This window comes from Rhinatrema bivittatum, chromosome 8, assembly GCF_901001135.1.
Source record: "Rhinatrema bivittatum chromosome 8, aRhiBiv1.1, whole genome shotgun sequence".
Classification (NCBI taxonomy): Eukaryota; Metazoa; Chordata; class Amphibia; order Gymnophiona; family Rhinatrematidae; genus Rhinatrema; species Rhinatrema bivittatum.
In genome coordinates this window covers 119,990,334-120,016,186 of record NC_042622.1, presented here as the reverse complement: position 1 = coordinate 120,016,186, position 25,853 = coordinate 119,990,334, and the positions used below count along the sequence as shown (strand labels likewise).

The following is a 25,853-nucleotide window of genomic DNA, read 5'->3' as shown; positions in this document are numbered from 1 at the left end:
GTATTAGGCCCGGCCCTGACCTTATTCAGTCAGACAGGCACCCCCCTCCCCCACACCTTACACACACTTTGGTTCCTTGTCTCATTCACACCCGCACCCTTAATTCTCCCTCCCTCTCTCTCACTAACACTATTGCTCTCTCATAGACTCACAATCCCCCTCACACTCACACAAATGGAGGGTGCCGCTCGTGGCCCACCAAGACTTTGCTTCTCTCTGTGTGAGCAGGGTGGGTGCTGCTTGCGACCCGCCAAATGTCTGCTTTTCTCGGCCGTGAGGATGGGGGGGGTACTCACGGCCCACCGAGTCTCTACTCCACTCAGCCATGAGTGGGGATGGTCTCCACTCGCGATCCCATATGGCCGCTCTTTGCTGCCCCCTAGTTCGCCTGTTGGGGAATGTCGGCCCTGGGCACGTTAATCCTGAAATTTACAAAACAGTGTATCAAAGTAGAGAAAACATTGAGGTGGGTAAGACATTTTCCAAGGACAGCTTGGCTGACCTGACTGAATCTGTTCAAATGTATCTTTTTAGTGAGCTTTCACATAATCCATTGTCATTCTGCTTGGTGGGTGGTATGTTGTGTGGAATATATTAAAACGATTTTCAAGGATCTGCTCCATTTTGCAATAAATACAGAACTCCATGTCCGTGACGACAACTCTGTGCTCTTGACTTGCAAATATGTGCAATTAGTCCAGATACAAATCATGACAAACATATCAGAAATTCTTCTGACGAGAACTGTCAAAATGGCAACTAAGATTCTTTGTGCGATGTTACTTGTAACTGAGCAGTGGATAACCAGATTTTGTCTGGTTAAGGAGATGCAGTTGAAAACATTTGAGAGGTGTTGCCCCCTCTGGAGAAGATAGTTTATCAGAGCAGGCATAAAGAAGCAATTTGCTTGAGAACATGCGATCTGATCCTGTGTAAAGTACATAATACGTCTTGCAGCGACCATGTATAAGTGAAATGCTTGAAATAAAGGATTTAAAACAATGGTACGAAAGAGCCAATTCACTCTAGAAAAAAAAATGAGAATATGCATAGTGTTCATTCAGTATATCACCAGAGTAAATATTTAAAAAAAACGGATATTTTGTTGAGTAAGAGTGCATTGGAACTATATTAAAGGCTGCAATTTCAATGAAAAAGATGTTAAATAAAAATGTGATAATTTGGTGGTTTATATGTAAGAAATCTTTTTAGCCAGATTTGCTATAAAATGTTTGTCGTAAGTTATTTCTCTGGAAACCAGAATTTAAAGAAGGAAAAGTTATGGGTACACTTCACCTATTTGAACGTGGGCCACACCTGTCTTGGACTATTTTTTGAACTGTTTGGTTAATCTGGAATATAGATATCTGTATTGCAGAAGAAGTGTATGTTACTCCTAAAAAAAAAAAATCCTGTTCTTTCCATGTCCTGTGCACTATTTGAAAAGTACAGCATTCTGCTAATCCTTAGTTTTGAAATTATGCAAGATTTTCTACTAGTCCCCAAATTCCCTGACAGCTGCAACTATATTTTTGATGTATTTAGACTTAGCTCACAGCAAGTTACATGTAGGCACAGCAGGTATTTCCCTTTCTCGAAAGGACTTACAATCCAACTTTATACCTGAGACCACGGAAAGTGAAAACTTACTAAAGTCCCAGGGAGCGTCAGTTGGATTTGAACCTTAGCTTCTTTGGTTCTTAGACTCCTGCTCTAACCACTAGGCACCAGATTTATTCCACAGCTACTGACTCCAATTGGTCCATATTAACTGCGATATCATGAGGTTATATGTGGCACTCTTCTGAACATGGCTTCTCCCCTGATTGTAGGATAGCAGCAGGGCAATGTGTTTGAAGAATACAAAACAAATGATCCCTTAAGAGTTCTATTCAGGGCTGAATATTAGTACTTAAAATGGAGTTCACCAAATGGAAGATTTACACATTATTTTTATGTATATTGGGTCAATCAACCTTTTTTTTCCTAATATCCAGAAAGGGGGGGAAAGCTGCCATTCAGGGTGACTGATTTGACCTTCACCGCCACATAAATCTTCTTTGATACACAAAGGAAAATACATATTTTAGCTTCATACTGAATAGTCACAGGAATGAATATTTCCAAGTTAAATTTCTGGTGGACTAAACCTGTGCCTTTCTTGAGTATAGCTTTTAAAATTTCCATCAGGAAATTAAAACCTCATCAGTCAGCGTCCTGTGTTGACAGTGTTTGATTTCATAGCCCAGTGTACTAACACTAGGCCACCAGGTGGAAGTGTGAGACTGTGTGTCCATGAATGTTGCATTTTCCTCTTCTCTTACACTGACAAACACCTGTGCCTAATAGCTGAATGCAGGGCCTTTGTGATAGATAATTCAGTATCTTTCACTCCTCACTTGGTCGTAGTTCCACCCCCAAGTGATGGTTAATAACTGAACCTCCACAGGAGAAGCTAGGTCATGATCCACTCATACTTTTTCCTCTAGGATGTTTCATGGTGAAACATGTCTAAGGATCAGATTTTTGTTGTAATGGCTTTGTTCACACTTTTAATTGTCAATGTTTTGAGCTGCTATTAATTTACACACACACACATGTATACATATACTGTATATGTATGTGTACAGATAGACACATATGCTTGTACAAGTCTTCAGCAATTTTTATCTGAAAAAGGTTTTGTATTTTCCTTATAAAAAATGAGTTTAATGGGTTTAAAGTGATGTGAAATCATCATTTTAGTGGGGATAGCAAAATATCAGGCAGTAAAAAAAACAAAAAACGGAGAAATGAGTCTTAAGTTTTTTAAATCTCCTCTTAGTAGCTTCCACTGCTCTAGATCTGAGATATATTTGGGATAGGGGGGTTGGTGGGTAGGTTGAGCTGATTCCTGTTGATAACGTCATACAAAACTTTGGATAGAGCAAAGCTAAGTAGCTGAAGCCAAAACAAATGTAACTGCCATTTTTAGTTTAGCAGTTTTACAGAAAACAGGTTTAAATGCATGCCAAATGAACAATTTCTAAGAAAACAGAAACAATTAGGAATAGATCAGGAGACCACTGACTCTCAAAAAGAACAGGATTAAAGAGCAGAAGCTTAGCAAGCACAAATGCTTCTGAAAAGTTACTAAAGATAATTACTATTCTTGTTTATCAAAATTTGCAGTGTACCAAAAATTTAGAATATTTGTGATTGCTTAATGGCAAGTGTGAGACTTTGCATTCATTTTTATTTATCTGTATGGCTTCATAGCATTTTTTTTTTTGTTTGTTTTTTGTTTTTTTTGTCTCACCAGTATTAACTTTTAGGGCTGTTGATGTAGCACTCATAATAAATACTCTAGTTATTTATAAAAGTCATGTTAAAGTGAGCCAGTAGGCTGTAATGAGGCTGGCTTATTGCAAGGTATGTAATGCATTGTGTTTTATATCTATTTAGACATTTGTACTTGGGGAAACCATTGGCATAAAGAGAGGTTTCAAACTCATGCTAATTCAAACATCCACAATACCTGAAGACTGGAGAGTGGACAACAAAAAGGGCTCCAGGGATGATCAGGGAAACTGTAGACTGGTGAGCCTGAGCCTGATGTTGGTGCTGGGCAAAATGGTAGAAACTATTCTTAAAATTACTGGCCAAATAGCTAGTCATGGCTTAACAGAGAAGCGTCAACATGGTTATAGCAAAGGGAAGTCTTGTCTTACTAATCTTTTAGTGGGTTGTTTGGAGGGGGGGGTTGTTTTTTGTTTTTGGAGGTGCAAATATGTAGATAAGTGAGAGGTTGATACGGTGAATTTGGATTTTCAGAAGGCATTTGACAAAGTCCAACAAATGTAAAGAAAGGTGAATGAGCTAAAAGCAGTAGACCAATAGTGGTTTGGAATACAAAAAAATTATTAACACATTTAAATTTAAAAACAATAACAGCAATCCAAAGAGAAGAATAATATACATTAAAACAAGGACTCGAGCTAAAATAAAAGTCCTTTAATATTTTAACATAAAACAGATATTGCAATATAACACTAGAAACCCAACATGGCCAGGTTTCGACATGTAAGGACCCTGGAATCTTTGTGGATAGTATATTGAAATCAACTCATTGTGTGGCAGTGGCCCAAAAAATATTATATTGTAAAGCGCAATGCTGAATTACTGTTTGAATGTAAACCGAGGTGATGTTATTTACGTACCCCGGTATAGAAAAATCTATAAATAAATAAATAAATAAATAAAAAAGCAAATAGAACATTAGGAATGAAGAATAAAATGGTGAATAATATCTTGCCTCTTAATCACAACGTGAGGATTTTATGCAGTTATGGTCGTCCCCTCCCCATTACAAGAAAAGGCATGGCTGAACTAGAAAAAGATGCAGATGAGGACAACAAAAATGATAACGGGGATGAACAGCTTCCCTATGATGAGGCCCCACAGATTAGGACTCTTCAGCTTGGAAAAAGATGGCTGAGAGGGGACATGTTAGTCATAAGAGTGAGTGGAGTGGAAATTTCAAGGACTGTTTATCCTTTCAAAGTCTTTAACAAGGGGACACTCCATGAAACTAACAACCAGTAGGTTTAAAACAAATCATAGAAAATACTTTTTCACAGTCGAGCTGTGGAATCTGTTACCAGAGGATGTTGTCAAGGTGACTAGCTAGCAAGGTTTAACAAAGTTTAGTCAAGTTCCTGGAGGAAAGGTCCATAAAACATTATTAGCCAGGTAGAATAAAGAAAGCCATAGGAATGAGCAACAAGAAATAGATCTAACTTTTAAGATCTGCCACGTACTTGTAACCTGAACTGATCCCTGTTGGAAACAGAATGCGGGGCTTGGTGAACCTTGAGGAACCAGCACTCAATTTATATTCATTTTTCTGTACTGAAATACCAAACAAATGACAGATTATAGTATTGTCTGCGCCTGGAATGTACACAGCCAATCAGAGTGCGGAAAATGTAAAGTTTGTCTAGTTTTTATTTATTTATTTAATAGATCTATATACCATTTAACAAGTACAAATCATAAAAGCTGTTTACAAGAAAACCTACATAAAAATTTAAACAATCACAAACAGACAAAAACAAGCCAGTACCCTGCTGCTACTTAGCCGCAGTACCACCGATGATTACTAACCCAGCCCCAAATACCTTCTCTGGTAATAATGTACAAGTACAGAAAGCAGCTTCACACTCCAGTTTAAAAGCTCATAATTTCTAGCACCAGAGTACAGATTAACTTTAATTTATGGATCTCTCAAATATCCATTGACCTCATGTCACAAATGTGGATCTATGATCAGGTTGGCTGCAGCACTCTGCTCTTCGGCTGAAGACTACCATAACCAATTTAAAACATCTGTTTAAGAAAGCAATTTTTTTTTCAATACGCAAAGAAGTTTGCTTTTTGCCTTCAATATAAAACAGTCTAGTTCAATCTGGATAACCCAACTGCTAATGCCAGGAGTATTTCCTTTTCTCCAAATGTTGGCTTTACCATATTTTTGTATTTTAAGAGCATTTAATTCTGCTATACTCCTCTTTGCCACTAGCAGGTGTTAATCATGCAATGGAAAAAAGTGTTTATAAAATGTGTTCTGTATTCCCGTTAAATCCTATTATTAATTTTGACAATAACACCAAAATCTTAGTGTCTTAGCTGTGAGCAGCGTAAATGTAAAACATTTCCGTATGATAGTGTTTGTGTATAAATTATTTAAATTTATCTCAGGAATGATATATTTGATATTTGCTAAAAATTATTTCCTTATCTCCTGTTGAGCAGAAGGGTATTATCCTGTGAACCAGCTAAATCAGTTTTTCAGAGGCTCATCAGAGAGAGCATGAAAACATGCATTTTGAGAGGGTATGCTAACTTTGGAACACTATTATAGATATGTGCTGAATCAAGAGAATGTCACAATAAGACTTGCTGACTTGTATTCCAAGATAAGAGCACACAGAGAGATTGTTCCTGTAATCTGTTGACGTATCAGTTATAAAATCTGATGATAATCCTTTCTGGAAAGGGTGTGTATGTATAGTATAGCCTCAGTTTGAAAAAGCCATAGGCAAAAATAGTATTAGAATCCATGCAATAAATACAGAAGATCCAATATGGTGTGCTGAGCCGAGCGCACTGTTAACCTGCAGTCGGACGCGGGTAGAATAGGTGTTAATCAATCCCCTAATGCAATAAGGGGATTAGTGCATATTCAACTTGCGTCCAACGTGGAGTGAATCTAATAGCGCTCATCACATGCAAATGCATGTGAATGAGGCTATTAGGCATTCACTCCCGTTGCAAAAAAAAATAAAAAATGTGCATCTCGGACGCACATTTAACTGTCATCTGTTAACGCCTGCCCGGAGCAGTCGTTAATAGCTGTGCGCATCAAAAAAAGATGAAAAATAAAAGAAATAAAAAAAAACAAAACAAATTGTGGCTATCCGGTGGTAAGGAAAACACGCCGATAAACTCTGTGTCAGTTTTCGTGACCGGCGTACAGCAATCACGAAAAACGATTGGGTTCGCATTAACAAGGAAGCTCCTTACTAAAGCGACCCCCCTCATTTAAATATTGCATGGCGCCCACCTTGGGGGCGCCTGGGGCGCATTAAGAGAGTGGGTGCTGACTGTTCAGCGTCCGCTTTCTACGCAAGTTTATTGTATCAGCCCTATATATATACATACATACATACATATATATATATATATATATATCACTTGCAGTTTAGTTTGTGTTCTCTCCTTGTTCTGTGTTTGTACCTTTTGTCCAGTGCTGGCAGGACTGACTGAGTGCAGTCCGTGGGTGATCCATGTAGGTCGCTGAGCCTGGGGACTCATCAGAGTTCCATGCCGACTGATCGGAATCGATAGACGTCAGACAGTGAAGAGCTCGAGGACCATACAAGAACTAGTCTCCACGGGCAGGAGCCCTGGATGATGTAGCCTCCCCCTCCTGCTTGCCAGTGATGGCAGTGCAGTCTCCCTGGGAAAGAGGGTGAGCAGGAGCCTGGGCAAGCAGCTTGCTACTGCACCTTTGGTGCCATGCACAGTAACTGTTGCCCATGCACTTCTGTGACCAACGCACAGTTAATCTGATGCATCAGTGTCAGGAGCACGTCGGGGACCAGGACTGCCATTGAGCACCATGGTCACCCTTGATGCCATAGAGGTGCTGAGGCGACCCCGATGATGTAAGGGCCTTCCGTGCTGTAGGCATTTTTAGACTCTAGGCACCAGAGTTATTTGAACGCCTGGGGCTTCGAGGTGGCAGACCCATTCATTCCACGGATTCCTCTGTACCATGCCATGCCATGGATGTCTTGGTGTCATGCCATGCCCTCGATCCCGTCTAGGTGCACTAGTGGCCTCCCCAATGCCCTCGAGGTGCAGGGCCACCATGGAGGCCACTGGGCCCTGGTCATCCCCAAGGCCGTCAACCGACAGGGCTCTTTGGAGCCCTCAAGTGCCACTGGAGCCCTCGAGCAGCAGGGACATCAGCCTTGAATGGATCAAGCACCGGGGTCGTCCTTTACTCAGGGCACCCTCGTACACTAAGGCATACCGGCATAGTGGCCTAGTTCCCTTGAGGTGCCTTGGTGGTGTCCTGATAGATGACTGAGGGACATTGTGCTGTCCCATCACTGGCCTATGGCTGTCAGGCACCATGGATGCCGATGATCTCAGGGTCCCTGAATCGCTGGGGTTAGGAGGCATCTGAGGTCCCATCTCTATTCAGTCACCATTGGTGTTAATGAATGCTAGCGAGGCTATCGTCAGCCATAGCTGTTGGTGAGGGACACCATCGAGCTTGCAACATTGATGTCCTCTGATGGATAGGTAAGCCGAGGGGAACAGCTGATGGCGGCGGTGCCAGTCATCTGTTCTTCTGGGCACCGATGAGGCATGTCAGGGCCATGTCGGGGCTGCAGAGCATCTGTCTGTAGGTGCCCTTGGTACCAACAGTCCATTGATGCCTTCAGGCACCAGGGTCTCTATTGGTGCTGCCAGGCTGTTGACTAAGTCAAAACCATGGGCTCGCGTCTGGTACCCTGGATGTGATCCATTGTTGGTGAGCGCAAAAGCTCTATGGGCACTATCACCACTGTGGGCACCAGTGGACTGGGTCAGTTGCCACATGAATGACCTCAGAGCACCATGGGCATTGTCGATCACCATGGACTTCACTGCTGTGATTCCATGAGGGAAACGGTGAGCCATTCCCAACGTAGTTGCAAAGAATGTGTCCAGCCTCTTGGAGTGTTATTAGGTATAGAGGGGGTGATGCTGTAGAAAACCCCCCAGCACCATACCATACCCAGAGCCCCAGTAGTACTGGGGACACTGTTGGTACACTGTTGTAAGACAGTGTACCAACAGTGTCCCCAGTGTATTATCTGAAAGAGTAAAAAACCGATTCACATCTACCCGTTCTAGACCTCTCATGATTTTAAACACCTCTATCATATCCCCCCTCAGCCGTCTCTTCTCCAAGCTGAAAAGTCCTAACCTCTTTAGTCTTTCCTCATAGGAGAGCTGTTCCATTCCCTTTATCATTTTGGTCGCCCTTCTCTGTACCTTCTCCATCGCAATTATATCTCTTTTGAGATGCGGCGACCAGAACTGTACACAGTATTCAAGGTGGGGTCTCAACATGGAGCGATACAGAGGCATTATGACACTTTCTGTTTTATTCACCATTCCCTTTCTAATAATTTCCAACATTCTGTTTGCTTTTTTTGACTGCCGCAGCACACTGAACAGACGATTTCAATGTGTTATCAACTATGACGCCTAGATCTCTTTCTTGGGTAGTAGCACCTAATATGGAACCTAACATTGTGTAACTATAGCATGGGTTATTTTTCCCTATATGCATCACCTTGCACTTGTCCACATTAAATTTCATCTGCCATTTTGATGCCCAATTTTCCAGCCTCACAAGGTCTTCCTGCAATTTATCACAATCTGCTTGTGATTTAACTACTCTGAACAATTTTGTATCATCTGCAAATTTGATTACCTCACTTGTTGTATTTCTTTTCAGATCATTTATAAATATATTGAAAAGTAAGGGTCCCAATACAGATCCCTGAGGCACTCCACTGCCCACTCCCTTCCACTGAGAAACTTGTCCATTTAATCCTACTCTCTGTTTCCTGTCTTTTTTTAGCCAGTTTGTAATCCACGAAAGGACATCGCCACCTATCCCATGACTTTTTATTTTCCTAGAAGCTTCTCATGAGGAACTTTGTCAAATGCCTTCTGAAAATCCAAGTACACTACATCTACAAGTTCACCTTTATCCACATGTTTATTAACTCCTTCAAAAAAGTGAAGCAGATTTGTGAGGCAAGACTTGCCTTGGGTAAAGCCATGCTGACTTTGTTCCATTAAACCATGTCTTTCTATATGTTCTGTGATTTTGATATTTAGAATACTTTCCACTATTTTTCCTGGCACTGAAGTCAGGCTAACCGGTCTGTAGTTTCCCGGATCGCCCCTGGAGCCCTTTTTAAATATGGGGGTTACATTAGCTATCCTCCAGTCTTCAGGTACAATGGATGATTTTAATGACAGGTTACAAATTTTTACTAATAGGTCTGAAATTTCATTTTTTAGTTCCTTCAGAACTCTGGGGTGTATACCATCCAGTCCAGGTGATTTACTACTCTTCAGTTTGTCAATCAGGTTTACCACATCTTCTAGGTTCACCGTGATTTTGTTCAGTCCATCTGAATCATTACCCATGAAAACCTTCTCCAGTATGGGTACCTCCCCAACATCCTCTTCAGTAAACACCGAAGAAAAGAAATCATTTAATCTTTCCGCGATGGCCTTATCTTCTCTAAGTGCCCCTTTAACTCCTCGATCATCTAAAGGTCCAACTGACTACCTCACAGGCTTTTTGCTTCTGATATATTTTAAAAAGTTTTTACTGTGAGTTTTTGCCTCTACGGCCAACTTCTTTTCAAATTCTCTCTTAGCCTGTCTTATCAATGTCCTACATTTAACTTGCCAACGTTTATGCATTATCCTATTTTCTTCTGTTGGATCCTTCTTCCAATTTTTGAATGAAGATCTTTTGGCTAAAATAGCTTCTTTTACCTGCAGAAAAAGATATACCACGTTTTCCCTATATTTTCACCAGGCTCGGGCCAGTACTGCCCCTTAGCTTTTCTGTCTTTACTAGGCTGCCCAAAGTGTCTTCCTGTTCACCTGACCGATCCTGTAGACAGGATGGATAACCCTGCTCTTGACAGAGTGCAGTGTGGTTGAGCTTCAAGCCTAACTTTTCTCCCAGCTCAGGAGTTGGGCTAGTGATCTATTCAGGGGTTGCCATTCATCTCATGAAACTCTTGATGCTGTCAGCTATGTCTGGTGCTTTGGCTTGTAGGGTGTCTCAGATCCTGCTATTGTTGCTGATTATTCTCCAAGCTTTGCTTGGGCTTTTCAGCCCATTATGCCTATCAGCCATCATGGGACACACAGACAGTTTTCCTGTGAGGCTACAAGCTATCTGAAAGTATTTCTTATGCTGCAAGCTATCTGAAATTATTTGCTTATTTATATCTGGGCTAAGTGTATTTGTCTGATTTTTGTAATATTTTGTGCCTTTGAGAAGGCTTATTTTCTTGTGAGGTAGCTATAATCTAGCCGAAAAAAATGTTATTTTCCTGCAAGGGATCTCAACTGTTTAGTTCCCACCCACTCCTGTGTTTATTTTTCTTATATAGTCTTCCTTGGCACTCCTAGATAATGAGCTTCAATTACTTCATCTCCCATTACATAGTAGTTCCTTACAGTTCAGATAATAGTAACTTAAACTGTCATATTGTTTGTAAAAATTGGTTTTCATATTCTACCTATTAATCTTTACTGGCTAGCACTAATGCTTTTAGTTTGTATGTGAAATACCTATTAAAAAAAAATCTTTGCTAGAGCTTTCATTTTACCTTACCTTAGCTGTAAGATTTTAAGGAATTGGTGATAATTTAATAAAATGTCTTTTATTCAATGCAACAATTGTGGTGCTTATGTCCCAAGGCCTATCATTTGGAGAATCAAAGGTTGTCCCTTTTGCCTTTAGCTGTCTGCAATTAAAATGAAACTGGTTGATCTAAAGGAGGAAATTTCCAGGTTTCAGTTAACCTCCCCTTCCTTGAACCATCCGGTATCTCTCGTCCATCTCCCACAGAGGTTTAAGAAACACAGGAAAATTTAGTTTACAGTGGGCTCTGGTAGAACAAGACATGTGAAAGACATCCACCTTTCCCACTTTACAGCATCCTGTCCATCAACCCACAGAGATGTCGGTCATCCAGGATTCAAAAACCCAGGAACAACTGGATAACAAGTGGTCTGTGGTAGAGTAAGACCTGTGATGAAGAGGCACCCATCCTCCCCACTATTACCCTTACATAATACTTTTTCTGCATTGGAGAATGAAGAAACCTCAGCAATAGATTTTGAAGTGATTTGAAGTCACCCAATGCACCCAGAAGTCCTTCAACAGAATCAGATGTCATAAGAAAAAGCTGGTTTTGCTGGGAAACTGAGTCATCAGAGGAACCAGTTTGGGAGTACATTTTGATGGCGACACAACAGTTAAATGCCTTCCAGGATCCTCAGCTAGTAGAAATGCAAACCAGATAGTCCAAGTTATTGAAGAAGAAAGTAGGAATTTTTCTTTCTTTTTTTTTTTTAAATTCTTTATAAAGTTTTTCAAATACATGACAAGGAAGAACCTTGCAAGGAAATACAGAAACAAAAATATTTAAGAAATTATACATACATTCACTCATGTATATAATACTTTTTGAAACATTTTTTCTATAGTTTTTCATTGGAAATTTGAGGGGAGAGGAGAGAGGAAATAACAAAGGAGAATTTAAGGCAACACAATTACAACTATTACGGCGTTTAAACACTCTGCATTCTATTTTACCCCGATTAAACATGATCTATGTCCCCCCATCTAAGAACTGTCTCAATTGTTCGGGCATAAAGAAAATATATGTATTTCCAGCTGATTTTACAAAACATTTGCAAGGAAAATGTAATAGATAGCTTGCTCCCTTGGCCAAGGCCTCGGGGCGCATAGTGAGAAACATTTTTCTTCATTGTTGGGTGGACCTCGAAAGGTCCAGAAAGACCCTCACCACCCCACCCATAAAGACATTATTGATATTTTTGAAATACGCTTTCATCAACCGCCCCATTTCCGATTCTGTGAAAAAAGAAATAAAAAGGGTTGCCCTTTCTGAGACTTACATGTCTGAATTTTCCAAATATTGTGTTAAGTTTGCAAACTCATCCCTAGTTTCCCCCGATATTATCTGGGGATGGTTCTTTCTAGGTGGCAGAAAGAGTATTTTCTTTACAGGAGGCACCATCTCTGTTGGGATCTGTAGGGTCTCAGTCACATATCGCTTGAAAGTCACCAGAACTGGTTCTCCTAATACTTTAGGAAAATTAACCATCCTAACGTTCAGATGTCGAAGGTAATTTTTTATAGACCCAAGTCTCCTTTGTGATGTTATGCAATCCTTCATAAGGGTTGTATTAAGCGCTTGAGTCTGACTTAATTTACCAGATATATCTTGTATAAGATTTGCATGGTCTTGTAATTTCTGTGTGTGCTCTTTATCCACTGAATCCAGTTTCTTTTCATAGTTGCCCAATTGTTGAGACTGGACTTCAAGGGTATGGGCCATGACCACGATTAGATCCCAAATGGATTCTAATGTAATCTCCGCCGGTTTCTCAAACTCCAAGGGAATCGCCTACCTCTCCTGTCATGGTCTTTCACTCGCTGTTCCCAGAGATTCAACTCCTGCTCCAACAACCCCTCTCACCGGAGTTTCTCGACCAGCTATCAGGAGTGGCAGGGCTATCCCAGCTACCGCCTGGTCAACGGAACCAGCACGCTGCACTTGCCCAGCTGCTATTGTGTCGGAAAGCCCAACTCCATCGCGAACACGGAGTGGAGAGCTACACAGCGGTCCTCGGGGCTCTGGCGGGCTTAAGGTGATCTCGCCAGGCAAGAGAACCGCTCCTCTCGGTTCTTCCACAGCAGCACTCAGTGCCCCCACAACAGAGCCAGGAGTCGCAAAGTCAGTGATGTAACGCTGTCCCACAGGACGAGGTGAGTCTAGTGGGTAAACTCTCACCTTGCCCTTCTGCTTATGAGGCATTCTGAGAAAAACTTTGCAGGTAATACAAAATCAAGGAAAACGGAGAGTGGAGCAGTTAGACTTGGCGTCCTCAAACCGTGGCCATGAGTAGGGGACCAATGACCTCAATAAAAATGATATCCTTGAAGTACAAAAAGATTTCCAAAATCTAGAAAAGATAAGACACCTTACAAAGACTTGGCTACCCCCATGACCTTGCTTCCTGTATTTACCTCTTGATTTCTTCAATACTGTAACTTCCCAACTCTGTTACCACCACTGCTTGATTTCTGTCATGGTAAAGGTTTCCACAAACAACCGAGCCGTGGCCAGCATTCAAACTGGTTATATATAATTCCAACACAAATGCTGGTGGTGAGTAATACAGTCCCAAACACTTCATTCAGGTATATAAGTATTTAGTTTCATTTATTCAGAAATTGGCAACTCCATTGTTATAAAGCATAGTATTTCATGCACACGGGGTCCCCCGACACGGTCCCGTGTTTCGCCAGCGGCTGCGTCGGGAGGGATGCCCATAGATTTAAACAGGAAATTCTTTAGACGGAGTTCTTAAGTTCCTGGCACTCCATGCCAGGAACTTAAGAACTCCGTCTAAAGAATTTCCTGTTTAAATCTATGGGCATCCCTCCCGACGCAGCCGCTGGCGAAACACGGGACCGTGTCGGGGGACCCCGTGTGCATGAAATACTATGCTTTATAACAATGGAGTTGCCAATTTCTGAATAAATGAAACTAAATACTTATATACCTGAATGAAGTGTTTGGGACTGTATTACTCACCACCAGCATTTGTGTTGGAATGGTAAAGGTTTCCACCACCTCTTCTGATAGACTGTTCCAGGCATAATCCACCCTGTCAGTGCAAAAATATTATCCCCATGTTTCCTCTGAGCCTTCCTCCTTCCAGTTTCATATCGGGGAAGTTTTTGTCCTTGAAATAGGTCATAATATGAAAGTGGAGAGAAAATGGTTCAGAGGAAACATGATGCTCTGTTTAGTGAGAATAGGGTTTTGCCCAACAGTGTGAAGTTGGGTTTGAACTATTTCTGAGCAGTAAGAATCGTGGTTAGTCCTGGTTCTTTGGATTTCCTCTTCAACATTCAAGTCAAGACCGTACATAGGAGAAAGCAGGCTTCCAAACATGGATCAGCTTAACCATAGTCCTCTTCAAAACAGTATTTTTGTAGTGACAATTTTTTTTTTTCTGTTTTTCATTTTAAATTGAACTTTTATATATGTCGTCATCCATATCTTGTGAAATTGTGTATTGATTTTCAGTAATTCCTGTGTTTGTAAGATCCCTGTACATTCAGTAAATTATGACACTATTTAAAATGCCAAATAGCTTGCAGTTTATACTCTGGGGTAAGGTTTATCTTTCTTTTTTTTTTTTCTGAGGCTCAGTACCTATTACAAGCATAAAATTCCAGTGTTCTGCAAAGTCTTATATTCCATGTTAGATAATTAAACAGGATCTAAGTCATAAATTACCCTGGTCTACATCAATTTTGCTGACTACAAGATAACATGTGATCTTTATGTATTTTAGTATGCTGAATCCAAAAAATCACATCCATTTCCTCCAGTCACGTCTGGTTTTTCCGCAAAACGCTGTTAATCCTCAAAGTGTTGCTCCCCCCATTGCATATAAAATTGGGACTCATGAAACAGTTCGTTAGGGCTTTGGATCAAGATGGAGAGTGCTTCAAGTACCTGTGTACCAAATTTCCTGCTCTTTCACATGAGAAGTTGAAAGCTGGCATATTTGATGGCCCACAAATTAGGCTTCTAATCAAAGACTGAGAATTCCTCAGTACCATGAAAACCATAGAAAAGGATGCTTGGTCAGCTTTTTCTGATGTGATTACAGACTTTCTTGGCAACTTCAGAGCCGAAAATTATAACCTTTTAGTTCAAAATTTGTTGATTTGCTTTTCAAAAACTAGGTGCAAACATGAGTGTCAAATTGCATTTTCTTGATAGCCACCTGAACTACTTCCCCTCAAATCTTGGAGCTATGAGTGAAGAACAAGGAGAACGCTTCCACCAAGACATCAAGACCATGTAACATAGTTATCAAGGCAGATGGAACACAAGCATGATGGCAGACTACTGCTGGTGTTTACAGTGTGACAAGCCTGATCATAACTATTCCAGAGCATCCAAAAAGAGAGAATTTCTCCCTAACAATTAAAATGTACACAACTATTGCTCTCTTGGTTAGACGATAGACTCGTTTTTTGCATGAAACAAATATATTACGTGCTATCGCTTCTTCAGAAGTTCTTATTACCCTTGATATTCGACTTTATAATCTTTAATCAAACATTTCTCATTTGTGAAAAAATTTGACGTATTGCACATTTTTTTACTTCATATTTGGAACCAGCACCTTTCATTTGGGTAAAATCAGCAAAAATTATTAGGTCAGCAGAAAACTTTTTATCAAATGTAGACCAGTGTTATTGAGGATGACCCATGCCACTGGACTTATACTGATGGAAAGACAGCACATAGAGAGCTTAGAAAGTTAAAACTGACAGCCCCTTAGTCATATATTAGTTTGGTTCAAATATATGTAGAAATAAGTGTCCACAAACAAACTGTAAAAGTGTGTGCACCGTGTAACTTTGTGTTTACCCCCAACCTTTGAGAGTAGGGGCATTCCCGAGGATGGAGGGAGGTTGTGGGAGTGAATATATGTGTGTAAATGTCTTTTTCCCCTGTCATTTTTGACAGGTCCTCACATTTTTATTCAAATAAAAAGTCCAGTTACCATCTTAGTACTCAAATTTGTAGAAATCAAGGACAACAAATAAGGGGTAGGTGATATCTTTTATTTGGGATAACATCATGTGTTTTCAACTAGCTTTCCTTGACCCTTTAAAGGAAGCATAGCTTTTGAAAGCTAGTCAAAAATGTATGAAGCTACTCCAATGAAAAGAGATACCTACAACTTACCTGATTTTTATTTCTGAATAAAAAAAGAATGCATTTTGATGTCTCAGCATTACCTTTCAGCAGATATCCTGGTATCATCTACAGCTTGCTGTTGACCCTTAATTCTATTTATTAACAAAATTAACTTAGAACTGGAACTAGTATGTAAAAAAATATTTCATACTGTGTTTTAGTTCTGTAGCGGTATATTTATGCAAGGTATTTCACAACATTTAAAAATTGGGTAGCATTTTGAGTTTTTCTTCTCTTGTTACTTAACAGAGATATGATCACAATAAGAATGACAAAGTGCTTCCAATCAGTCTTGAGCCATCCTCCAGCACTGAGCCCACCCAGTCTAATCTCAGGTAAGAGCTTGCATTGTAATCAAAATATAACGAGCAGGAAACAAGTCCATCATTTTGGTGCTCTGGATATGTAGGCGTCCTAAGGTACTAGTTTTACTCTTCTTACCCTATGCAAAGCAATAGGCTAGGACCTTGACTTATCAAAGTTTCTTCTAATCTGTGCTCTGGGAAAACGCCGGTGATAAATTTGGCTTTATATCTGCGTACTACTGTATGTATTAGCATTTTGTTGAATGATTTTCCAGGCAGTTTCTTCTGGTAATGTTCATTTTGATTAATGAAGCAATCATTTGTATGAATTCTTTGGGCACCAGGCCTCTAAAAAGTGCATCTGTTAATGTGATAACAGTGAGAGAATTTCATGTCCTTATTATGCCTCTGAAGAATCGTATTACTGCTCTGCAGTTCAGTTTATCCTGCTGTAATTGGGAAATAATGATAAAAGCATTGTTCCATCGCCCCCCCCCAAGCCTTTTGAAAAACTACATGAATTTCGGACCCAGAAATGTTATGTCGTCCTGCTCACCCCAAAGAGGTGATAAACTTGTTTCTAAGGGATTGCAGGCACAGAATAGGATAAAACCTTTCATTTATCAAAGTCATAGGTTAATTTGCATGGCGTATATAGAGTAACACTATTAATTTCAGTAGACTTGCAATCTACAAGTATGTTGTGAGCCTCTTTAGAAAGAAGGTACTACACAAACAGAGTGCCTCATCACATACTTGGTTTTCACTGAATACCAATTCTTATACCTTCAATAGACCGAAAACTCCTTGAAGATGTCACCTCAGGTGGCTAATATGACCCAACTACATTTCTGTAGTATTCCATATTTTATAATGTGCCAGGTTACACAGCACTGTACAAGGTAATTCAGCTACAGTATCTTTGCTTTAAGCGTTTTCAACCTAAATTTAAGCATAAGACATTCATGTGACTTGCTCAAGAACGCAAAGTAAAGGGTAAATGGTAGAATTCAAGTATATATACCGAGTTAGTACTAAATGCTCTCACTCTACTACCATAAAAAAAAAAAACAGATAAAACAAGTAAAATGCCCCATAGAGCAATGACAAATCTCTGATTCCATGAGGCAAGACTCCAGCACTGACTTACAAACCATGGCAATTGTGATTGTGCCAGCTATTAATAATTGACATCTGGCCAAAATCATTCCATTTTCCTGCTAAAATCATTTGCCTCTGTGGCCATACGCAAGCTGCCCTTCCTTTACTAAGAATGGCAATCAACCACATCTTAATGCGAGAGTGATTCTGTTGAGGTTTGTGTGAATACCAAATTGCCACATTTTTCTGTGTTACCTTAAATAGCAATTCCTCCTCCAACCACTGGATCTCTTGTTCTGCTCCTCATTTATTTTTAAGAAATTTGTATTCCTTTTCCTCCACCAGTCAGGAACATAAGGGTTTAGTCCCTTCATCCAGCAGTTGGAGATGAGTTTTTGTTTTTTGGGGTTTTTTGTTTTTTTTTTTAATGACATCACTATGTCGCACACAGAACCAGTATAGTCAATGTCTCCAGCCTCTGGATAGACAGTTGGCATGGGCACACCCTTATTTACTTCTGAAATCTTGTTTGTGGCTGTTTTTTCGAACCAGTGTGGTCTGGTTACCTTGGGAGCTGAATTTTCTTGTTAAGGCCAAGCTCCTGCAACTAGTAAGCCTTGCAGCGAAGTGTGCCAGTTACTAAGTGAAAGCTCCCTGCCTCTTGTCTGGAGGGATTTCTTCTAGAGCAATTTGAAATTTTAAAGCCTTCTCTTTATTAAGATAACATTCTTGCTTGGGGCATAAAGGGAAAGCTTACCCTGGCTAAAAGGGTGAAACATTGTTCTGTCTGTGGGAATAAATGCTCCTCATCAGCTGCTCTGTATGCTGCGCTACCGCAGACAAAAGTGAACATTTTAAATCGTCTTAGTAAACAAAAAAGATTTGTGAGCGGGGGTGCCTCCTCCAGATGACATGGAAAGCTCTCTGTGACTCCAGCAGGCAGTTACGGTGGAGAATTCTGTCGTTGAGGATGCAGTGGCAATTTTGAAATCATTGCGTTCACTGTAGGTCTCTATAAGGTTTAAGGTTTATTATCATTTATATACCGTTGTCTCAGCAAGCCTTCACAGCGGTTAACAATATAAATAAATAAACAGTGAGGAAATTACAATTCAATCATAAAAGATAAAACAGCTAAAAGAAAGAAATTACAAACTCATAGCTGTTAAAATATAAATAAAAACTATAAGACTAATAAGAACTATATTATAAGAACAATAAGGCGATTTATATTTATTTTTGAGATTATTACCTGAAAAAAATATGAATGTAAGCATTTCTGCAGAGAGAACAGGCACATCTGCTGCATTTATATTCCCCAGAATTTTTCTAGTTTTTATATTGGGCATTTCAAGCCTTACAGGACAAAGCTGACATCTGAAGAAAATTATTCCCAGTCAGAATAGGTCATAGAAAGAGGGATGATTGCCTAAAATCAGGAAGGCCTAACTCATTCTGCTATTTTGGAGGATGAATTAGAATATGCAGGAAGTAGCTATAAGTCCCTAGAGGAAGGGGACATTTATTCAGGAGGGAAAGAAGAGATGCAGATAAGGTCTTTTCATAGGGATGAGATGATGCCCTAATTGCGCAAGTCTCTTCAGTTTTAAGGCTTACAGAAGATAAGGTTGAGGAGTCCCCTGAATGGGATCCAGTTTTAAAGGGAAGGTGAAAAGTAACAACTTTTCCCTTACAGCCTGAAATAGAGGTGATGGTGTTTTCTGAATGGAAAACCCCAGATTCTGGTTACAGACATCTAAGGGTCTATGGCATGTTATACTCTCTGCCAGCTGAAACCCTGGAGAAATTGTTTCATTTTCCTACAATCATTGCTGTGGTGGTGGCTGTAACAAAGACCACCATTCTGTGGAAGGAGGTGCTGCACTGAAGGATCCTCTGGATAACTGGTAAAAGCTGAGTTTAAAACCATAAGTTTTTAGCTAATTCTTTAGCACTGCAGATAGCTATTTGTAACAGCTATGTAGCGAGAACCTTGTTGCGTGGATCCAATAGCTTCCTGAGGGAGAGAAGAATGCAAAATTGAATCTGTGACTGCCTATTTGATGGTCTAAATGTAATTTTATTATGAATTGTAGTATAACAATGTTTTAAAATGAAATGAATGAATGATGGTCTATATAATCTGATATGGGTATCTGAGATCTTTCACATTTGCAGGAGGAGCAAGAACTTTGTCACTAGGCAGCAGATGCATGGGCTAAGACTCATCTGTATAAACTACCTTTCAAGGGTAGGCATCTGTTTGGTGAAGAGCTGGAAAGGCTAGTCAAGAATTTAGGTGAGTCAGAACAACAAAGACTACGAGAGGATAGGTTTAGGTTTGGCTATCGTGTATTCAGGGAATGAAGTCCATATAGGGAGGCCAGAAAGCACGGCCTAGCAGGCATTTTCCCCCGTCTGGAAGAGGTGAAGGAAAAATGCAGTCATTTTGTGGAGCAAGGAGATCCAAGATCTGACCCTTCAAGTGCTTCAACCTCCAACAGTATGTGCAACGAAGGCAGATTCCAAGAGTATTTGAGTGCATCCACATAACTCCAGACCAATGAGTCTTGGATATTATAAGGAATGGCTTATGCTAGGATGTGGCCAGACCTGTAAGGAGATGTTGTGATTATCCTCGCACAAACAACAGAAAAGGTGCAATTCATACAACTCTAAACAAGCTAATGATGCTACAAGCTATATGCCTAGTACTGCCGGAGAGGAAGGGCAAGACACTTACTCGATATTTCAGACCAATCCTAGATTTCAAAGCGCTAAACAGGAGTTTGCAGGTACCTCATTTCCATATGGAAACTCTCCACTCAGTAAGCTCCTCAGTGAGAAGAGGTGAGTTCCTAACGTCTCTAGACATGAAGAAAGCTTATTTTCATATTCTGATAAGGGAAGGCAGCCAAAAATCTCCGTTTTTGTATAATAGGAAAGCATTATCAGTTCAAAGCTTTGCCTTTTGGCCTAGCGACAGCACCAAGAACAATCACAGAGGTCATGGTAGTAGTGGCAGCCTTTCTAAGGAAAGAGGGAATCATGGTCTTCACAATTTAGATGATTGACTGATCAAAAGCAAATGTTATGCAGGAAGTGTTAAGAGTTACAAGTTGAGTAACATCAGTACCACAGAGCTTAGGTTGGATAATGGATTTTGGGAAAAGCAGCTTGAAGCCATTGCAAATAATAGTACCCTTGGGCCACTATTCCGTACCGAAGCAGGTTGGATTTCCTTGACTTTAAAAAGAATTCTCAATATTCGGTCGCAGGTAGAGAAATTTTCAAAACAGCCAGCTCCGAGAGCATGGGACTGTCTTCAGCTTCTCGGTTCAGTGGCTTCCTGCTTTTGATTTGGTTCTGTGGAAAAGAGCTCACATGAGTCTGCTGCAGCTAGCCCTGTTAAGATGGAAGCCCCGATCTCGAAGTATGAGATTCGATTACCCCTGTCATATTCAGTAAGGGAAAGTTTTGGTTTTTTTTTTTAAGGTGGTGGATGATCAGGCTGAATCTGCAGAGGGGGGAATATCACTGGAGTAACCAGATTGCATATTATTAACAGATGTCAGTCTAAAAGGTTGGGGGTGCCCATTGCCAAGATCAGTACAATCAGGGTTGTTGGACAAAAATAGAGTACGTGGTCCATAAACCATTTAAAGGCAAGAACCATAAGGCTAGTATTACTCCATTTTCAGTCATTTATTAGGGGAAAAGCAGTAAGAGTACTTTGCAACAATGCATTGGCAGTAGCATATGTGAACAAACAGGGAGGTACCCGGAGTCAGGGTACAGCAGAGGAAACAGCTCTGCTGTTTGCATGGATGGAAAGAAATCCGACACATTTATCAGGTTCACACATTGTGGATCAGGACAACCTACAAGCAGATTTCTTAAGCAAAAATACAAGAGACCCAAGAGAATGGGAACTCTGCCATTGGGCTTAACATATAGTACAGAAATGGGGGGGGGGGGGGGGGGGGAATCAGATGGACCTGAGAGCATCACAAAGGAGCAAGAAGGTAAAAAGGTTTTTCAGTCTGCACAAAGAATTCAGAAGCAAAGCAATAGATGCTTTAGTGCAGTCTTAACCAAAGAAGAAGCTGATGTACATTTTTCCTCCATGGCACCTGATAGGGTGTACAATAAAGAAGATAGAGAAGGAGGGAGTTTGAGTAGTTCTGGTGGCACCAGATTGGCCAAAGGCGCCTTGGTATGCAGACTTTAAAAGGCTGTTAGTCGATTAAGCTATTAAAGTTACCAGGAGTCAAGGGCCGCCTGCATCAGAGCCCGAATGTGATGGACAACCCTGCTCACTTATGGCCTGGCTCTTGAAAGGGCACAGTTCAAGAAGGTTTATTCAGCTTCAGTAATTAGAACAATTTTAAATTCAAGGAAAAGATCAATGTCGTTGGTATATATTCAAATCTGCTGAGTGTTTGGAATTTATTGTGTACAAAACTCATCTTGGTATTCGCAAATTAAAGATATTCTTGCATTTTTACAAAAGGGATTAGAAAAAGGTTTAGCTTTAAATTCATTAAAGGTACAGGTAATGGCAATATCAAGTTTGAGGTAGAGTTAAGGGTTTATTTATAGCCTCAAATAAGGATATTCACCTTTTTTGAGTGGGGTAAAACATATTCGCCCTCCAGTTAGGACAATAATTCCACAGTGGAGTTTGAATTTAGTTTTATGGTCATTAGCTGTAAAATGTTTTTAGCCTTTAGGCCAGATAACATTGAATGATTTAATTTTAAAAACTTTTTGGTATCAGTCACATCTGCAAGGAGAATGTCAGCGTTGCTGGCTTTGACTTGCCAAGAACCCTTTCTTAAATTTCATAGAGATTTCATAGAGACTCTGTGGTTCTGAGACCTGTTCCGTTTTGCCAAAGGTGATTTCTGTTTTTTATCTAAATCAGAGGATTGTACTATCAGTTTTTGGCAAGGATCATAGAGGAGATAAGAGGAATCTAAACTTCTTGGATGTCAAATGCTGTCTCCAAAAATATTTAGAAATAATGAGTGAGTTTCGTAAGTCTGAGGGGTGGTTTGGGGGCCCACGCCAAGGGTGAAGCGGCCTCTAAAGCTACTGTTGCAGGATGGTTTAAAGAAGCTACTGTATATGTTCTGCTTATTTGTTACAGGGTCGTAGAGCTGCTGATGTAATGAGGGTGCATTCGACGAGTGGAGTCTGCTTCATGGGCAGAAAGGGGCGCAGTAAATCCTATGCACTGAATTTGATTACTGCAGCTCATTATTACTTGGTTTGCCAGCAAATGCAATCCATCCCCTACAGTTACTACAAAACGCTACTTGCAAGGGTTCTGTCGGGCAATAACAAATATCATATCACACCCATCCTAAAATCTTTACATTGGTTACCCGTCAAATTTAGAGTTCAGTACAAAGTATTATGCATACTTCACAATATGATCAATAATAATACAGACTGGTTAAGTGCAGCACTGCACTTATATACTCCACAGTGAAATTTGAGGTCAGCTAATAAGGGTCTACTACAAATACCTTCACTGCATTCTGCTCATTTAAGTGAGGTGAGAGAGAGCGATTTCATTCGCCAGGCCCAGACTATGTAATTCAGTGCCAGGCAAACTACATGTTCAGAAAGATATAAAGCTGTTCAAGAAAGATTTAAAAATATGGCTTTTTTTGGTCTTGCATATGCTGGCTAGGAGAAAGCATGTAAAACTGAATTACAGTGCTGGAGAATGGTTTTATGTATTAAATTTCAATAGCAATATTGTGACATTTTGTAAATGCTGTTTGAAACTATTGTTTGATATATTTTATGAACCACCGTGATTGTCTGCAGAGCGACGGTATATAAATATGAATGAATAAACTGATATCTGTAAGACGGCGACATGGACAACTTTAAGTCCATTTGTGAAACATTATAGATCGTATGTTCTCACAAGGCAGGATGCAATTTTTTTGGAGCAATCGTCTTGAACGTGGGATTGGTACTTCCCATCTGTTCCTGACTTGTGGAGCAGAAGGAAAAGAAAAGAGAAATTGACTTACCTGAAATTTCCTTTACTACTGCTTCATAGTCAGGAAACCCAGCCAGGAAGACTTGATAGTTTTAAATACCGAAAGTTATTTAAATTTTCCTCTAAGTAGTTCATTATATTTTGAGAATTTTGGCCATAAGTCTTAAGCAAATAGCTATAAAGTGAGAGCATTTTTTTCTTAAAGAAAGAAGCAGTTCCAGAACTTTCAGAATTTTTTTTTTTTTTAAAGATTATTTAAGGTTATATTTTGAGAATTGTTTTTGGAAGTTATGTGTTAGTTTTGGCAGTAGTATACTGACTATACTGGCTTTGTGCGTGACATATGTACTAGTGATGTCATTAAAAAATGAACTCTGTTTCCAACTGCTGGATGAAAGGACTAAACCCATATGTTCCTCAATGGTATAGAGAAGGAAAGGAAATTAGCAGGTAAGTCATAATTTCTCCTTTTGAGGGTAGGGGTGGCCAGCCATATCCTCATGTAGTGCAGGAGATAAAATGTTGCTACCAGGCTATGCATATGAGTGGCTGCATGTTTTATAAGCACTTACAAGTTTTTGCTTTTGTGAAAGGTTCTATAGAAATACAGATTTATAATATAGACTGTGCCTTTGTGTGATAGCTATAATGGGGTTTTCTGGTGAAGCTACTTTACCAGGAAAGGAATGGAGAATATAATAATGCCTCTCCATCACTCCTTGGTGTGACTGAACCATGAGTATTGTGTGGAGTTCTGGTCACCGCATCTTAAAAAAGATAGAGCAGAATTAGAAAAGGTACAGAAAACGGCAACCAAAATGATAAAGGGGATGGAACAATTCCCCTATGAAGAAAGGCTAAAAAGGCTGAGGCTGTTCAGTTTGGAGAAGAGACCACTGAGAGGAAATATGAGAGAGGTCTATAAAATGAGTGGAGTGGAATGGGTAAACACACATCGGTTATTTTTCAAAAAGTACAAAGACTAGGGAACATTCAATGAAGTTACTAGACAAATAGAAGAAAATATTTTTTTTTATTCAATGCATAATTAAGAAAACTGTTAGTGTAGCTGGCTTTTAAAATGGTCCTAGAAGAAAAGACTATAAACCATTATTAAGGTGGAGTTAGGGAAATCCACTGCTTATCCCTCGGATAAGCAGTATGGAATCTATTAACCTTTTGGGATCCTGCCATGTACTTGTGACCTGGATTGGTCACTGTTGGAAACCAGGATACTGGGCTTGCTGGACCCTTTGGTCTGACCTAGTATGATAAATCTAATTTCTCTGTCAGCTTCATTGGTGGTCAAATAAAAGCATGAAGGTGACATGAATTTCTAATGTCAAATCAGTAAATTACAGTAATAATTCCTCTCTGTCTTTTGACATTAACTACCTTTTTCCATTGATAAACAGTCTGAATCAACCATTATATTTGGGTGACATGATTTGACGGCACCAAATGGACTTGTCCCTGTAAGCTGGCGGAGCTTTGAGCTCTGAGCATGTACGGGAGCTCCCACTGGACATTGCCTCCTCAGTCTCTTCAGTAATTTTTGTCCAAGCATAATGCTGTCTGTCCTATTTTTTTTTTCCAGTAAAAATCCTTAATCTTTTTCAAATCAATTTTTCTTAAGTTGCCTTGTTACCTCTGAAGCCCCACAATAGCATTTTTCGTGCTACTAAGAAAATAAATAATCATCTTATCACCAAAGTGTGGCCTTTCCTTCCACCATGTCTGGACAGAAGAAGAAATCAGTTACAGTGAGCAGTTTCAAAAGTTGTATCTGCAGAAAGATTATGTCCCTCACCAACACACATGAATCACAATACCGATGCTTTGGTCTGGAACATGACTAGAAAAACTGCTTTGCTGTGGACAGATGTCCCGGTGCTTGCAGAGGTCCAGGGTGCTTTGCATCAAAGAACTGAGTAAATCTCTCTGGAGTTGCAGTAGGTCTTTTGTCCTACAGTGTAACCTCATCTGCCTCGCCAGGAAGTTGAGCAGGAGCTCTTCAAAAACAAACCTGTCTGCTCAGGCCGAAACCATAGAGTTGAGTTCCAACAACCACCCTGCATCATAGACCAAAGCAGCATCAATCACTGGAGCCATCACAGCCTGCATTGAAAAAGTACAAACATTCTAAGAGGGGTGCATTGGCGCCGTCAAAGCGGACATCATATGCACCAACAGCATCGGCTTCACACAGTATGCCGATTTACATGTTGCATCTTCCAC

At 40.1% G+C, this 25,853-nt stretch overlaps 1 protein-coding gene across 3 annotated transcripts in view; it reads left to right on the top strand.

The window, feature by feature from the left end:
- The window catches only part of RBM18 (RNA binding motif protein 18), a 90,653-nt gene that overhangs the window by 36,066 nt on the left and 28,734 nt on the right, over nucleotides 1-25,853 (top strand). For all 3 annotated transcript variants that reach the window (XR_003858423.1, XM_029614410.1, XM_029614411.1), the window contains exon 5: nucleotides 16,437-16,522. Coding sequence is in view for 2 of the 3 variants with exons in the window: in XM_029614410.1 (XP_029470270.1) it covers nucleotides 16,437-16,522 (86 nt within the window). In the remaining variant the exon portion in view is untranslated. The remainder of the gene's footprint in view (nucleotides 1-16,436; nucleotides 16,523-25,853) is intronic.